We start from the raw sequence: 16,115 nt of genomic DNA, 5'->3' as shown, positions 1-16,115 counted from the left end.
AGAATCCTGAACCTGTGTCCTGGAGTCCCCCAAGTGTCCAGGCGTGTCTTCTGGGCCACCATGGCTCTTAGAGGATACACAGACTTTGAGGTCTCACTCAAGATCCTCCAAATGTAGAACCCCCAAAATACTAGGAACCCTGCCATCAGAGTGCCCTGGGCAGAGTAGCTCCCTGAAAGTGAGCGGTGTGACCTGCAAACCATGATTCCTTCTCCCATCCGGATGAATGAGGCTTGGGGCTGGATGAGGCCCCAAGGTGTGATGTTGAACTTCAGCTGAGAAACCCGTTTTGTCGATGAAATGCAGGTGGTCCTCGGGCGCTGATGATGAATCAGGTCCCCAGTGATGAATCGGGTCCCCTTGGTGCAGCCGTTACTTCTCCAGCCATCTTCCTGCTCCTTGTTCAACACCTTAATGTTATTAATTCGCATGTTAACACTAGCTGTCACTCACCTATTTACATGGGCATGTGGTTTGGGAATTGGGGGAGGACAAAGCCAGATCCTAAAAATTTTTTTTTTAACGGGTGTATACATTCCTGGGCATAGTTTTTTAGGAATATTTTCCCATGATAACATCTTTTTAAATAACAGGTTCTGTGTTTTATTTAGAAGGGAGGCTAATGTCTGTATTGCCAAACTATCTCTTGATTCTTTTGATACGAAGCTTAGGACTCTTCCTTCTTGGTGTTGGGCAGATGTGCCTAATGCTTTATTTTGACAGAGGATATGCACTCAGCATCTGAGCATCCCATAAATACTCCAGAGAGGAACACAATTAGGATACAGTGTGGTGCTGGGAGATTGAGCGTTGGTTGAGTCTAAGTGATGTTTCCGACTGGGGCTGGAAACGTGCTTTACGTAATTGTATTCTGATCATTTAGGTCTCTCTTTATAGGGCATCTTTTATGACCAAGACTGTCCAGTACCAAAATGAGCTACATAAATTCCTAATCTGGGATACAGCTGGACAAGAACGAGTAAGTCACTCTTTAATTTACTCTGTTTTTCTGAGGCCCAAATGAAAGTTCCAACTAAACTGTCAGCATCCCTGTCATCTCACGTTACTCACTTCTCTTCTGTGCACCGGAGACACATTTATTTCTATTTGCGTAGGCCAGCCTTTGCCTTTGCCTTTTCAATTAGAGCCACAGAATCCACCGATGGAGAAAGTGATAATGGGCATTGAGGGCATTTTTATACCTTGCAGTGTCTTAAAGTAAATGCTGACCAGTAGGCCTGATAAAATCCCACTCAGAGCACTGTGTATAATTTGGGGCTCTCTCCTCTAGTAAAGATATATAAAGCAATTAGTGGTAGAAAGGGTGAGTTAAGCACAACTCATTTATCGCTGCCTTTTAAAAGCTAAAGAGGGAACTTTACAGCGTATGAAGTGTGAGATGTAAGTGAAAAGGGTAAGCTAACACAGTGCCTTGCAGTAGATACTTAATAAATGCCTAATGACAAAATTGGCCATGATGGTTATCTACTTAAGGAAGAGCCTGAACCAGAAGCGGGGCCTGGACATGGCAGCGTAGGTTCTAATGGAATTTGGGGAAGCCCACCCAAATCAGAAAGGGCCGGGAAGGCAGGGATGGGGACAGACACATCTGCCTCCTCCCCTTTCCTCTGGGTACTGAGACACATCTGCCTCCTCCCCTTTCCTCTGGGTACTAAGTCCAATTTCCCTTCCAAGGTGTCTCTGGCAGCCACCGTTTAATTTTGTTTTCAAACAGTACAATCCAAACAGCACATCTGATAGATGCACGGTGCCATCTTAAGCTCTTAAAAGTGTACCAGAAGTAATCAGGAGAAATAGTCTGTCATCACAGCCTTATCTAAGACACCATAGATAGTGTGTGTAGTATGAAATCTGACAAGAATCATCACAGACAAATGGAGGAAAACAAAACAAGCCATTACTGTTGTCCTAGACGTAGACTCCATGCATTTGTACAGATTTAATGTCTTAAGTTTGCTCTGTTTGGTTTCTTCTGTTTTTAACACTGGATGTTGTGCCTCTGTCCCATTACTCATCTAAGATACTTCTGCTTACCGTCTTCCACTCCCCATTCCTTCTCCTTTGCTCATGTTGTACATCTAGAATGGAGCATTTAGGACAGCTGGACCTTTGCTAACCATCCCTCTTCTGTCCTTCAGAAGTGTGTCGCTTACCAGAATCCTGAATATATCTGTAGACACAGCTCTGGGTTCTATCCTATTAGCCACAAATCCGTGTGGCCCTTCCTACTAGTAATATATGTACCCTCCACTAAATCCCAAATTTCAGTTACCCCTCACATATATTTGATGATACAGCAAAGCCCTCATCATAAAGAATCATGCTGTAATATAGATTCCATTATGCTTTGAATCAGAGCCTGTCCTGGTATATGCAGTGACGGATAACATCTCTTTTTTTTCTGGAGCACACACACACAAAAAATAACACAAAGGTGTTTGCCTCTCTCCCTTTCTGCCACCATGGTAGCAGAAGTCTGTGAAGTTTTGTACTTAGCTGGTTTTCCTGCCTCTTGCTTGTCCACTTCTAATTGGTTCTGCAACAGGAGTAGTTGCTCTGAGATGCAAACCTGCCTCCAGCCTGCCTGATGCACCATCACACAGCCCAGAGCTGCACAGGAGATGCTCATGGGGCCAGGCCACAGGCCAGGGGTGCTGACCAGGATGCCCTGCATGGAGAAGACAGGAGAGGAGCACCACCTGATGAGCACTCACTCCAGCCAGTTGTTGCTGGGCGTGAGCACATGTCCAGGGTTGCCAAAGCACAGTGCTAAGGAAAGCCACACACCTGACAGCTACCCACAAATTGTTTGAAATGCTGGGAGGATCACACAAGACACGTCTTATAAGCCTGTCTGGGTCAGGGACTGCCCGTTTATCCTGGGCAGTGCATTGAAGGTCCAGAATGTGCCATCCACAGCCAGGCTATATTTTCACCTCCTCCCACCAATCTGTCCTCTAGTACAAACTGCATGCTGTTCTCCAGCATGCCATAGTTTCACACCCTCATGCCCTTCCACAACTCTATTCAGCGTTCAGAACCAACCTCCGATGTCACCTAAAGGGGGCTTTCCTACCATCTCTGCTCTCGGACAAGTAACCACATCGCCACACTGCTGTGTTGCTCTAGACCCATATCTGGAGGTCTGCCTGGGTTCCTCCCTCGCCCTCAGTGCTGGACACCTTCTCCATCCAGGTGTCCTGACAGCTTCATTCTCTACATGTATCGCAAATAGGTTCACTTCTCCATCTCCGCTCCCAGCATCCTGCTCTCAGCCACCTTTGGCCATTCACTGAGTACTCCTTTAGCCTTTTTGTGGGTCCCCTGCTTTCCCTCTGTCCATGACATGTCCTCATAGGACCCAGAGGAATCTTCTGGAAACAAAAATCAGCCCGTGTTATTGGCCTGCTTAATATCCTTCAGTGACTTCCTGCTGCACCTCTCATAACAGCCACACCCTGAACAGAGACCTCCCAAGCCCCATATGACTTGCCCAGGCCTCCCCCCAGGCTCCTCTCTCCTCAGGGCCTCCAGCACTCCTTGGCCTCATGCCTCTTGATACACTGTTCCTTCTCACCAAAACTCTCTGTTCCCTCCCCTGAAGCCCACCTAGCTTCTTTCCCATCTTTTAGTCTCAGGTTAAATGTGATACACTCAGAGTTTTCTCTAAACCCCCTGCATCTAAGCAGGGCCCCAACTTTGTTCTTCGTTACTGCCCTTACTCGTTTTCCTCAGAACATTCATTAAAAATTGTCCTTAGATACCTGTCGACCTACATTCATTGACAGAATCTCCCATCAGACTAACTCCAAGAGCTGGGACCACAGTGTCTTGTTCACTGCTGTACTCCCGCGGCCTAGCATGGCGCCTGACCTAGAGCTGATGTTCAGATATTGGTTGGTTGGATGAATCAGCAAATAAACTCTTTGGAGTATTCCTTTGTATCCCGAAGTCTTTGATTGCTCTCATCCATGGGATTGTCACCTATTTCCTTACCTGTCTGCCTTTCATTAGACTGTAAGCTCCTTGAGGGCAAGGACTGCCTTCATATCTCTGCTCTCAGCCCCTTGGTACATGGTATTGATGCCCATAGGTTTATGTCTACTGATTGCCAGCCCTACTTAGGCACAGATAAGGACAGCTCCTCTACCTACTTTTACCATGTGAGTAGTGCATGACTCAAATTACAGATTTCTGGTGTTGTATGTTTATTACCTTTGTAGTTATGAGATTTATTATGGAACCAAAATTATCGTAAAATGAAAACCCTTTTGATGAATTGACCATTCAAACATCCTCCCCAACCTCCCCATTTGACATCTTGTACTGCACATAGTTTTGACAGATGGGTTGTCTTTCTGATGGTCCAGCTACATTTGATTGCAAAGTGATTTCATTAAGTCAATGAAAGTGATTTTGGAGAATTTCTCAAATGTCCTGTGAAGCCCTTGACAGTAGGGATCTTGTTAACTTAAATGAAGAGGAAAAATACTGCTCAGGATGATGATATAAGTGCTTCAGAAGATAATGGTTTGTGTATCAAAGGGTTAAGAGGGGCCTAGGGAAAATTGATGAAGCCCTCAAATATTTTTGTAAAAATTTGTCATTTTTATGATAAGACCATGAAAGTCAAACATGAAATGAAGGATATCGTATTGTGCTAGCATGTAGTTTTATCAGAAGATTCATAGCCAAGTTATCAATCAAGTTCGACTCAGTGTTCATCCAGAAAATTAGCTCCTGGCTGCAATAATAAACCTAAGGTTTTTCAAATACCAGATAAAATTAAACTTGATTTTATAATTTTAAGTTTATCTTCTCAAGATAGAGTCTTTGTGAGATCATTTTGTCCCTGTTATTTGCTATCTTGAATGAATGTATTTGAAGTCACCCTTTTTCCACCAATTATCTCCTTCAGTAACAAAGACTCCTGCAGTAGCATTGAGACAGACACAACACATACATTTAAAAGCCTCATAAATACACCATACATGTAGTAAGAACATGTCAAATACTTACCAGCTGTATGTGAATGTATAAAAGAAAGCTTCTTGGCCAAGCATAGTGGCTCATGCCTATAATCCCAGCACTTTGGGAGGCCAAGGCAGGCGGATCACCTGAGGTCAGGAGTTCAAGATCAGCCTGGCCAACATGGTGAAACCCCATCTCTACTAAAAATACAAAAATTAGCCAGGCATGGTGGCACACACCTGTGGTCCCAGCTATTCGGAAGGCTGAGGCAGGAGAATCACTTGATCCCGGGAGATGGAGGTTGCAGTGAGCCGAGATCGCACCACTGCGCTCCAGCCTGGGCCATGGAGTGAGACTCCATCTCAAAAAAAAAAAAAAAAAGCTTCTTAACCAGAGTCTAATAGACATTGCATCCAGTCTTTAAAGATTTACATTCCTGCATCTTAATGTGGTTTCTCCCAATGACTGTTTTTACAGAGATCAGAACACTAGGAAGGCTCAGACTTATTTATTGTCACAGTAGTCATGTAAGGAATTGTTCTCCTGTTTAAAATCAAGAACAAGTGTAGTGGCTTAGTATCATCTAGAATTGGGGCAGACAGTCCCAGAAACTAGAGTCTGCAGTGCATCATCCACACTGGCCAGTGCATAGTTACCATCCACATGAAGAGACAAGAAGACCTGACTCCGTGATTAGAAGCAAACCCGAAAGTGATCCCATTATTAGAATTTGCAGACAGAATTTACACATATATTTTTGGGCCAAATCCAACCTGCCGCCAGTTTTTGTAAATAAAGCTTTCATGGAACATAGCCATGCTTGTTTGTTTATTATCTATGGCAGGGATGTCCAGTCTTTTGGCTTCCCTGGGCCACACTGGAAGAAGAATTATCTCAGGCCGCATATAAAATACACTAACGATAGCTGAGGAGCTTAAAAAAAAATCACAAAAACAGCTCAATGTTTTAAGAAAGTTTATGGATTTGTGTTGAGCCACATTCAAAGCTGTCCTGGGCCACATAACAGGCCGCAGGTTAGACAAGCTTGGTCTATGGCTACCTTCACTCTACAATAATAGAGTTGAGTAGTTGCAGCAGAGATTATGTGACCCATAAAGCCAAAATATTCACTACCTGGTCTTTACCAGAAAAAGTTTGCCATCACCTGATCTAGAGCCAGGTTTGGAGCAGAGATGTGCTGACATCTTTTGAGTCTCTTACATGCCTCCACCTTCTTTCTTTGCATCAAAAGGACATGAAAGTTTCCATGTCAGTAATAGCAGAGTGGCTTGCCCTCCCACAGCTAAAAATTATATATAAACTCCAGACAAAGCATTAAAAAAACAACTGTTTGAAGGCACTGCAGAGCAACCAAATGCAGTCAGGGACTGCAAAGGGGAGCTTTCTTGTGTAAGATCCACATTTTTACAGCTTTTTCCCAGTGGGCACTTCCCAGTTCGAGTGGCACAGGGTAGCTAGTACTTAAGCAGAAAGCTTGTGTGAGTGCAGAGTTTAGAACTGCTAGAGCAGCCAGAAAAAGAGGAGGCAAATCGCAGAAAAGAGGGATTCAACAAAGAGGGACCCCCTAAAATCTGTTTATAAATTTCCCTGAAGTTTTTTGACCCCCAAATTGTGAATTCACAAGAGAGACGTTATAAAATGCAACAGAAACCAGTAGCTGGAAAGGGTGACAAGACAGCAGAGATTTCAGCTGCTCCTCATTACAGCAGGATTAGACTTCAGAGTTTGGATCCAGTCCTGCTGTGTTACAGGGGATCACTAAACACCTTGGGCATTCCAATGAAACTTCAGAAGGGCCATGCCTTGGGAGTAGAAACCGTGTCCTAGGACTAAGGGCAAATCCAAAAACCCAAATAGACCAACCCTCACAACGTGTAAAACCAATCTCAGGATGAGTCACCAGTAACTTAATACTCTGCGGAGATGAGAAAAACCAAGCGTCTACAGTGCACCATCCACACTGTCCAGTGGACAGTCAGTGCTACTACACATATGAAGAAACAGGAAGGTGTGACCCAGTGAGTAGAAGCAAACCCTAAAGTGACCCTTTTCTTGGAATTTGCAGACACAGGATTTAAAGCACGTATTTTACATATGTTCAGAGATTTAAAGAAAAGTAGGCCAGGCACAGTGGCTCACGCCTGTAATCCCAGCACTTTGGAAGGCCAAGACAGGCATAGTGCTTGAGTCGAGGAGTTCCAAACCAGCCTGGACAACATGGCGAAAGCCCATCTCTTAAGGGAAAAAAAAAAAAAGGAGTGTTAATGACTTAACTGCAAATGGGGAATCTCACACAGAATGGAAACTAATAAAGAATTACATGAAAATGCTAAAACTGAAGCTGCAGTATCTAAGATGAAAAATTCACTGGAGGATGATAGAACAAATTAATCAGAAGAATAGAAAAACAGTAGAAAAATATGGACAGAGTCTCAGTATCATAGGGACAAATTCAAACAGTCTAACATATGTGTAATTGGAGAGCCAGGAGGAGCAAAGAGAGAGATGTTAACAGAAAAAAAGATTTCAAGAAATAATGGCTGAAAATTTCCCGAATTTGGTGAAACATAACACACAAATTCAAGAAGTTCAACAGATCTCTAAGTACAAAGAACACCATATCTAGGTAAGTCGTAGTCAAACTGCTGAAAACCAAAGGTAAAGAGAAAATCTTGAATGCAGCCAGAAGTAAAAGACACATAAACAGGAGAACAACAATATGAATGATGGCTAACTTTACACATAAACACTGGAGACCAGAAGCCAGAGGACAGGATCTTTAAAGTGTGGAAAGCAAAAACTTATCAATTTGCCAAAAGTAGTTTTCAAATATAAAGTCAAAGTAAGAACATTTTTAGAAAAACAAAAACAGAAATCAATAGCAGCCATCCCAGAAAGTTTTTCCCACTAAAGGAAAATGACACCACATGGTAATTCAGATCCATAGGAAGAAATGATAACCACTAGAAATGGCAAATAGAAACGTGTTTTTTCTTCTTCAATTATTCAAAAGTTAACTAATTCAAAAATTATAACACTGGATTGTATAGTTTATAGCATATGTAGATTTAGATTATTTGACAGTGGTAGTACAAAGAATGGTAGGATAACAGAAATTAGACTTTTGCAAGTCTGATATTTTACATGAAGTGGTGCATTTTAAACTAAGTAGACTGTAGAAAAACATGCAGTAGTCCAGACACAGTGGCTCACACCTGTAATCCCAGCACTTTGAAAGGCCAAGACAGGTAGATTTGAGGCCAGGAGTTGAAGATCAGCCTGTCCAACATGGCAAAACCCCGTATCTACTAAAAATACAAAAGTTAGCCAGGCATGGTGGCACTTACCTGTAATCCCAGCTACTTGGGAGACTGAGGCACAAGAATTGCTTGAACCCGGCAGGCAGAGGTTGCAGTGAGCCAAGGTCATCACACCACTGCACTCCAGCCTGGGTGACAGAGCGAGACTCTGTCTCAAAAAAAAAAAAAAGAAAAAGAAAAATGTGCAGTATATATTATAGTTACAAAAGCAACAACTTAAAAAATAATACAAGCAAGTACAGTTCAAAAGTCAGTAGAGATGTTAATATACAAAAATTGAACACTAAGAAAAATTCAGGCAATGCAAAAAAGGAAAAGAAAGGAGGAGCAGGAATTTTAAAAGAAATGGAACAGATACAGGCCAGGCATGGTGGCTCATGCCTGTAATCCCAGCACTTTGGGAGGCCGAGGCGGGTGGATCACCTGAAATGGCATTTGAAGACCAGCCTGACCAACATGGAGAAACCCCATCTCTACTAAAAATACAAAATTAGCCGGGCATGGTAGCACATGCCTGTAATCCCAGCTGCTAGGGAGGCTGAGGCAGGAGAATTGCTTGAACCCGGGAGGCGGAGGCTGCGGTGAGCCGAGATCACGCCATTGCACTCCAGCCTAGACATCTTAGTGGATGATATTCACACAGATATATACATTTGTCAGTTTATCAGATTGTGCTGTTAAGATCTTTGCTTTTCTCTGTATGAGTTTTACCTTACGAATTTGAAGGAAGAAAGAAAACAACCCTGTAAAGAACATCGCCAATATAAGTACATCAAAAATGAAAGCTAATACCATAATCTTTATTCCATCTGTGCACTTCTGTCTCATTTTCTCTTATGCTGTTGAAGTCAACCCAACGCTTTACCTCTTTTTTACTCAATAATATAGTTTTCTTTTCTGTGGTGCTTTCTTGCTTATAACCTTTATTTTTGTTTTCTTTTTTCTAAAACTTAATGTCTCCTTTATTGGAAGTTAGTAGGCTTTTACCTCAGAGGCAGGGGTTTCTCTCACAAAGACTCGTAACAGTTTCTGTTTGTGGACAGCGAGGTCTGACAGTTAGTTGGACAGCTCCCCACACCCAGCAGTTCTTATTCATTTGTTCACCAATTCTTGATAACCTATAGCATGTCAGATGCTAGGCCCTGAGGTAAAATGGCGTGCCTAGCAGACATGCTGGCATCCATCATGGAGCTTACAGTCACAACTTCACTTTCTTTTGTAAAACTCAAATTAATACGAAACTTTAAAAGCCAAAAGGTTAAACTCGTTGGATAAGCAGTTCCAGAATCCATAGTTCTGTATGTGGTTTATGTATGTGCACCAAATGCTCTCCTGTGATAATCCCTGCCTGTGTTCAGGGGTAAACCACCATTAACAACAGGATGTAAATACAGTGTCATCAGATCATAAGTAAGGGTCAGGCTTCAGAGTCAGGGTGTAAGACGAAAATTAAGTATAGGCAAAATTCTTGTCATTAAACATTGACATCATATTCAGTGGGTGAGATGCTCACATAGGACGTGTACCCAAGAACTGAGGTTGACTGGGGAAAGAGCTTCACAGTCTCCATCTCACACTCATTGAGAGAAATAGCTCACTGAATCACCCTTGCTGTTCAAATGGTTATTCCTCTCCCTTCTCTTTCCTCACTGTTGTGTGTCACGGGGTGTGGAGGCCAGGGTGATGAGTGGGAAGAAGCTGTGTATACAGGGTTAAATTCATGTAAATGAAATGAGATCTGTACCCAGCATTTGAGAATTGCCACATGCATGGAGATATTCAAATAAGCAAGTTGCAAACTCATCCAAGTAGTGAATGTAAATGTGTACTCATTTCTGAAGGACAATCAGTGTTCAGATTACAGGGTTTTCTTTATGACACACAAATGCAGCTACTTCTCTGGAGAACTATTTATAGCGTTATTTTTATCTCCGTGATAGTTAGGGAAGCCAAAGTTTAAAGGACTATTGAACAAACGAATTTGGGAATTATAACATTGAGTTCAATTAAAAAGCCTTTTTAGCTGAAACAATTGTTTATAGCGCCATATTTAATTCCTATAAAACTGTATTCTAAACTATCTTCTGAGAGACATTTCAGTGTTACATTAAAAGTTTTTGCCTTTGGTAATTACTGGTTCATTTGCTTTAAAGCAGCATGTCATTTTCTTTGGCTTAAGAGAAAGATTACTTTTTGTGCAGGGATAATGGGCTTATAAGTCTAGTATAAAACATATTTAACCAATTTTCCCAATTTTGTTTATTTTTCCCCTTCCTCTGCAGTTTCGTGCCTTAGCACCAATGTACTATCGAGGGTCGGCTGCAGCTATAATCGTTTATGATATCACAAAAGAAGTAAGACTATGTAGTTTTCTTTAGATTGTTTTGAAAACTCTCTTTTGGTTGCTTAGATCTCCAGTTGCTCTCCTTTTTTTGTGTTACAGGAGACATTTTCAACATTAAAGAATTGGGTGAAAGAGCTTCGACAGCATGGCCCACCTAATATTGTAGTTGCCATTGCAGGAAATAAATGTGATCTTATCGATGTAAGGTAAGTTATTAGAACGAGAGATTACAATACCTATTATGTGTTCCTTTTCTTAATAAGCAATATCCAGTATAAGAATCTTGCTTTTATTTTGTCTCTGACATTGAAAAATTCCTTTTGGTTGTGTGGTTGGAGTGCTAAAGTTTCAAACTAAAATTAAGATTTCAGGCATTTGGAGCTAATTATATTATGTATATAGACAGGTGTGCAATTTACAGAAATACTGGTTGCATTGCACCCAACATCTGAGATCAGAGCAGCCCCTAGGCTCCCATGACTTAGAATACTTGAATGCAGAAAGCACATTTATTGGCAGTTTCTCTGGGCCACTTCCATCTTTCCCAAAGCAAGGGCTTTTTGAAAATTTTGGCTGGGGAAGAAAACCCTGCCATCCCTAATCATTCCATTAGCTACATTACTAGTGGTACCAAGTTTTGTTTCATTTTGTTTGTTTACCCATGGATGTGGTGTAATCGGGAAGACCATGTCTCAGGGCCCATCCAACAACCATTTAGGCCATCCTTTGTCATCGTAAATCTGGTTAACTACTGGGTAGGTGGGGGTACAACTAAGGTCTTCATGGGTAGAATTTCTGATATGTAGTTGTTGCCTTCCAGAGAAGTCATGGAGAGAGATGCAAAGGACTACGCCGACTCTATTCATGCAATTTTTGTAGAGACCAGCGCAAAAAACGCGATAAACATAAATGAACTCTTTATAGAAATTAGTGAGTATCTCTGTGCCTTATCCATTTCCTCTGTAAAAGCAACTTAACACAGAATGATCTTCCTGGTTAGAATTCCTGTCTTACTTAGAGCAGTCTAGTCTCTGATATTGTGATCAGTGAAATGAGATTGGAGAAGGTACGAGTAATGGCCAGTTTTCATATCATGTTATAGTTGCTGAAGAGCTGCTTCCCTTCTGGAAAGAATGTTGCCACTGAATAAATAATGCACAGGGTATTGAGGTCATGAAAGCTGTCCCATTTCTTTCTCTATTTAAATGTGTTTCTGTTAGTCGTCCAAGGTCATTGAAAATGAACAAAATGAATAAAGGGAAATGAAATGCAGGTATACTTGCACGGTAAGAAAACCCTCAAAAACAATACTAGGCAAGTGAAAGGTAAGACCTGTTTTCCGTTCTTTTTCCCTTCCCTTTCCAGAAGTGTTAATATGATGATACTAGACGGGAGAGGGGCTGCTGCATGCCTTTGGGATCCTCTGCAGATTGTATCTGTGTTTATTCATTTCATTCAAATTCATCAAAATATTTATTGGGAGCTGTTCCAGGCTCAGGGGAAATAGCCATGAAGAAGATAGACACAGCCCCTGCTCTCCTGGAGTGCACATTCTACAGAAGGAAACAGACAGTGAACACCAAATAAATAGGATCATTTCAGATCATAATAACTGATACGAAGAAAATAATTTAGGATGAAATGAAGGAATGTCTGCAAGCAATCAGGGAAGATCTCCCTAAGGAGGTGCTATCAGAGCTGAGGTCCAAGGAAGCAGGCCCTATAGAGGTGTGGGGAGTCACATGAACATGTCAGACTTCCAGGTGGAGAAAAGCAGAAAGCCATCAGAGCAGGGTGGATGTAGCGTTAAGATCTCCCATGTGGTTGACAGCCAAGGGGACTGAAGCAAGGAGGGTCCTTTGCCATTGTGTCGAGGAGGGGCATGAACTTCAGAGCCCACCAAGGCCAGGCGAGGATGACCCATGAGCAGAGCAGGCCCAGGTGAAGCCCTGGGAACCCCAGCTGAGGCCAGGCCCAGCTCCATCATCTGGGGCCACACTGGAATGTGGGCCCCTGGTTGCTGAGGTTGTTTTCACATTTTTTTTTTTACATGTCCCATTGTTTAGATTTGGCCAATCATTTAAGTATTTTCAGAGTACTTTGCAGGCCTAAGGAGCCCATCTGCTGCCAGATATGGCCAGTGAACTACTGATTGCACCCTCTAGGCCAGCCTGTTCATTTCAGTGTTAAGTCATGATGTGCCTGGGCATGGTGGTTGTCACCTATAATGCCAGCTACTCCAGAGGCTGAGGCAGGAGGATCACTTGAGATCAGGAGTTTAAGACCACCCTGGGCAGCCTAGTATAACCCTATGTCTAAAAAAAAAATAAAAATAGTAGGGCGTTGTGGCAAGCACCTGTAGTCCCAGCCACTTGGGAAGCTGAGGTGGGAGGATGGCTTGAGCCCAGGAATTTGAGGCTGCAGTAAGCCATTGATTGCACCACTGCACTTCAGCTTAGGTGACAGAGCAAAACCCTCTCTCTTAAAAAAACAAAAATCATGTTTATTGTTGTCCTGGATGTAAATAGCAGGTACCCAGATGGATTTTTGAAAGGCAACATAAAGCCAGTTGGGAATTTTTCACAGCTCAAGCTAAAATATCTAAGTGTGTGGTGTCATGAATATGTTAAAATTACCGCTGTCTTTTTGTGTTCTTTACTTTAGTGGTATTAAAAACAGGAAAGTAGGCCAGACATGGTGGCTCACACCTATAATCCCAGCACTTTGGGAAGCCAATGTGGGTGGATCACATGAGGTCAGGAGTTCGAGACCAGCCTGGCCAACATGGTGAAACCCCCATCTCTACTAAAAATACAAAATTAGCTGGGCGTGGTGGTGCATGCCTGTAATCCCAGCTACTTGGGAGGCTGCGGCAGGAGACTCGCTTGAACCCGGGAGGTGGAGATTGCAGTGAGCCGAGATCACTCCATTGCACTCCAGCCTGGGCAACAAGAGCAAGACTCCGTCTCAAAAAAAAAAGGAAGGTAGTAAACTATACCAACAATGAAAAGTCTTATATAAAAACTAGTATGTACATACTCATTTTAACTGTGAAAAATAAAACCTATATGTTCACAAAGACTAGAAAAATTGAGAGAGATGTACATAGACTTTCTTGTTCACTGGCTTAGTAAAACTGCGTGAGCACAGTACCTGGCACACTGACTTTGTATTGAAGTATAATAGACATACAGAAATGTGCATATATCAGAAGTATAAGGCTCAGTGAATTTTCACAAACTGAATATACTCTGGTGCTTGGCACTCTGGTTGGGACATGGCCATTCCTACACCCAAGGGTAACCATCCTGATACTAATTCTTCAGATTGTTTTATCTGGTTTTGTTTTACATATATTTTGTACTTTATATTTTTAAAAACACTCTGTTTCCTCTTGTGTGTCTGGCTTCTTTCATTCTGCATTACATTTTTAGACCATCCATGTCATTGCATCTAGCTGTGAATGATCCATTCTCATGGCTGGTTTGTGCGTGTCAGTGTCAGAGTCCAAGTTGTGGGGGTAAGGGGGCAGTGAAGAATACCCACAATATAATTATCCATTCTGCTGTTGATAGACATTTGGGTAGCTGTTTCCAATTCAGAGTTATTACAGACAGTACTGCTCTAAACATTCTGATCGTATTCTTTGGTGAACATCTGTACACATTTTTGTTAGGTATATTTATACCCACAAGAAAAATTGCTGGTCATTAAGTATGCATGCATTCAGTACAGCTTTACCGCCAACCAGTTTTTCAAAGTGGTAGTTGTACTAGTTGACAACCATACCAGTAGTGTATGAGAAGTCCGGTCACTTTCTGTCTCCGGTGGGCAGGCAGTGATCTCCATTTTCATGACAGTTAATGAAGTTGAGCACATTTCCGAATATTTATTTACATTTGTCATATCTACATATCCTCCTTTGTGAAGGGCCTGTTAAGTCTTTTGCCTGTTTTCCTATTGGGTTACCTGCCTTCTTCTTAATGTTTTATAGTTCTTTATTTTGGAGATGAGTCACTTATTGACTATGTATATTGGAAGTATCTTCTACTGTATGGCTTGCCTTTGATTTTTTTAGTCAACTCCTTCGATGGATTGTAGTTTTTAGTCTTCATATAATCTGATTGATCCTTGTTTTCCTTTATGTTTAGCTGCTTTAGGTTTTTGGTTGCTGTTTTAGAAATCATTACCTGTTCCCAGCTCATGAAAATATTCTCTTCTTTCTTTTAAAAATATTACTTGTTCAACAATTTTTTGATGTCATATTTCACAGATGTCTCTTAGATACCAGCTATATTTCAATATCCATTTATTGAGAATAATGACAAGAAGCTTGGGTAGAGCTTTTAAACAGATTGGTAGTATATTCACAGCAGTGTCTAGTCATTTGAAAAGTAGTTACAAGACACTGGGAGATACTTTCTCAGTGTGGAAACCATGCTGTGTACTCCCCACACAGATCTGCAGACAACTCAAAGTGGTGGAGGCTCAAGACTTGACAGAACCTGAGAGTCAGTGGAGAGGCCATCTTAGCCTTGTTAATGTCAAAAGATGTACATGTCCATTTATTCCGTGTTTACAAAATACTTCTATGTCAGGTATTGTGCTGAGAAGATGCTGGAAACATAAAGATGGACAAATAGGATCTCTTCCCTAGAAGAGCTTAGGGTCTAATGCGAGGGAGATAGTCATATAAACAGATATGAGATATGTGTAGTAACCTGTTTCTGGTGTCCTAATTGAGTGTAGTGTCTGGGATGTTACAGAGTAAGGAAGTGGGAGGGTGTCAGGAAAGCCTTTGTACAAGAAGCAACCCTGAGTTATTAGCCAGGTAGGTAGATGGGTGATTTAAGGATTCTCTTGAAATTGTCATTATGCTTCACGGAGCAGTGAAGTGAAACCTGTTCATTCTCATGCATTGTTGGTAGGAGAATATAGTGGCACAGTCTCTTCAGAGAGTAATTTGGCAGCATCTGTCAAAATTTAAATTGCACATTCTTCCTGCTTTTGTGCTAGATAGACACTGGAATACAATGTATGTGTCAGACAAATACCCAGGAGTAGAATACCGTGACCTAGCTCTTCCACTCCTGGCATTAATCCTACACTTATACTCGTAAGTTCAGAAAGATGCTTCTTGCATCTTTATTAATAACATCAAAATATTGGAAACAAACTAAATACCCATCAATAGAGAAATAGTTAAATGAATGGTGGTACATCTACAAATTCAGTATTTTAGAGCTGTTAAAAAGAAGGCAGCAGACCAGGCACGCTGGCTCACATCAGTAATCCCAGCACTTTGGGAGGCTAAGGCAGGCAGATTGCTTGAGGTCAGGAGTTCGAGACCAGCCTGGCCAACATGGCGAAACCCCGTCTCTACTAAAAATATAAAAATTAGCTGGGAGGCCGGGTGCGGTGGCTCACGCTTGTAATCC

General features: G+C 41.9%; 1 protein-coding gene across 1 annotated transcript in view; it reads left to right on the top strand.

Moving 5' to 3' along the window:
* LOC116463276 (ras-related protein Rab-22A) overlaps positions 1–16,115 on the top strand; it is a 60,402-nt gene that overhangs the window by 34,990 nt on the left and 9,297 nt on the right. The window contains exons 3-6 of the mRNA XM_032146311.2: positions 898–979; positions 10,616–10,687; positions 10,777–10,883; positions 11,498–11,607. Coding sequence (XP_032002202.1) covers positions 898–979; positions 10,616–10,687; positions 10,777–10,883; positions 11,498–11,607 — 371 coding nt within the window. The remainder of the gene's footprint in view (positions 1–897; positions 980–10,615; positions 10,688–10,776; positions 10,884–11,497; positions 11,608–16,115) is intronic.

This window comes from Hylobates moloch, unplaced genomic scaffold (assembly GCF_009828535.3).
Source record: "Hylobates moloch isolate HMO894 unplaced genomic scaffold, HMol_V3 SCAFFOLD_32, whole genome shotgun sequence".
NCBI classification, from domain to species: domain Eukaryota; kingdom Metazoa; phylum Chordata; class Mammalia; order Primates; family Hylobatidae; genus Hylobates; species Hylobates moloch.
This window is presented reverse-complemented; position numbering and strand designations above follow the sequence as displayed.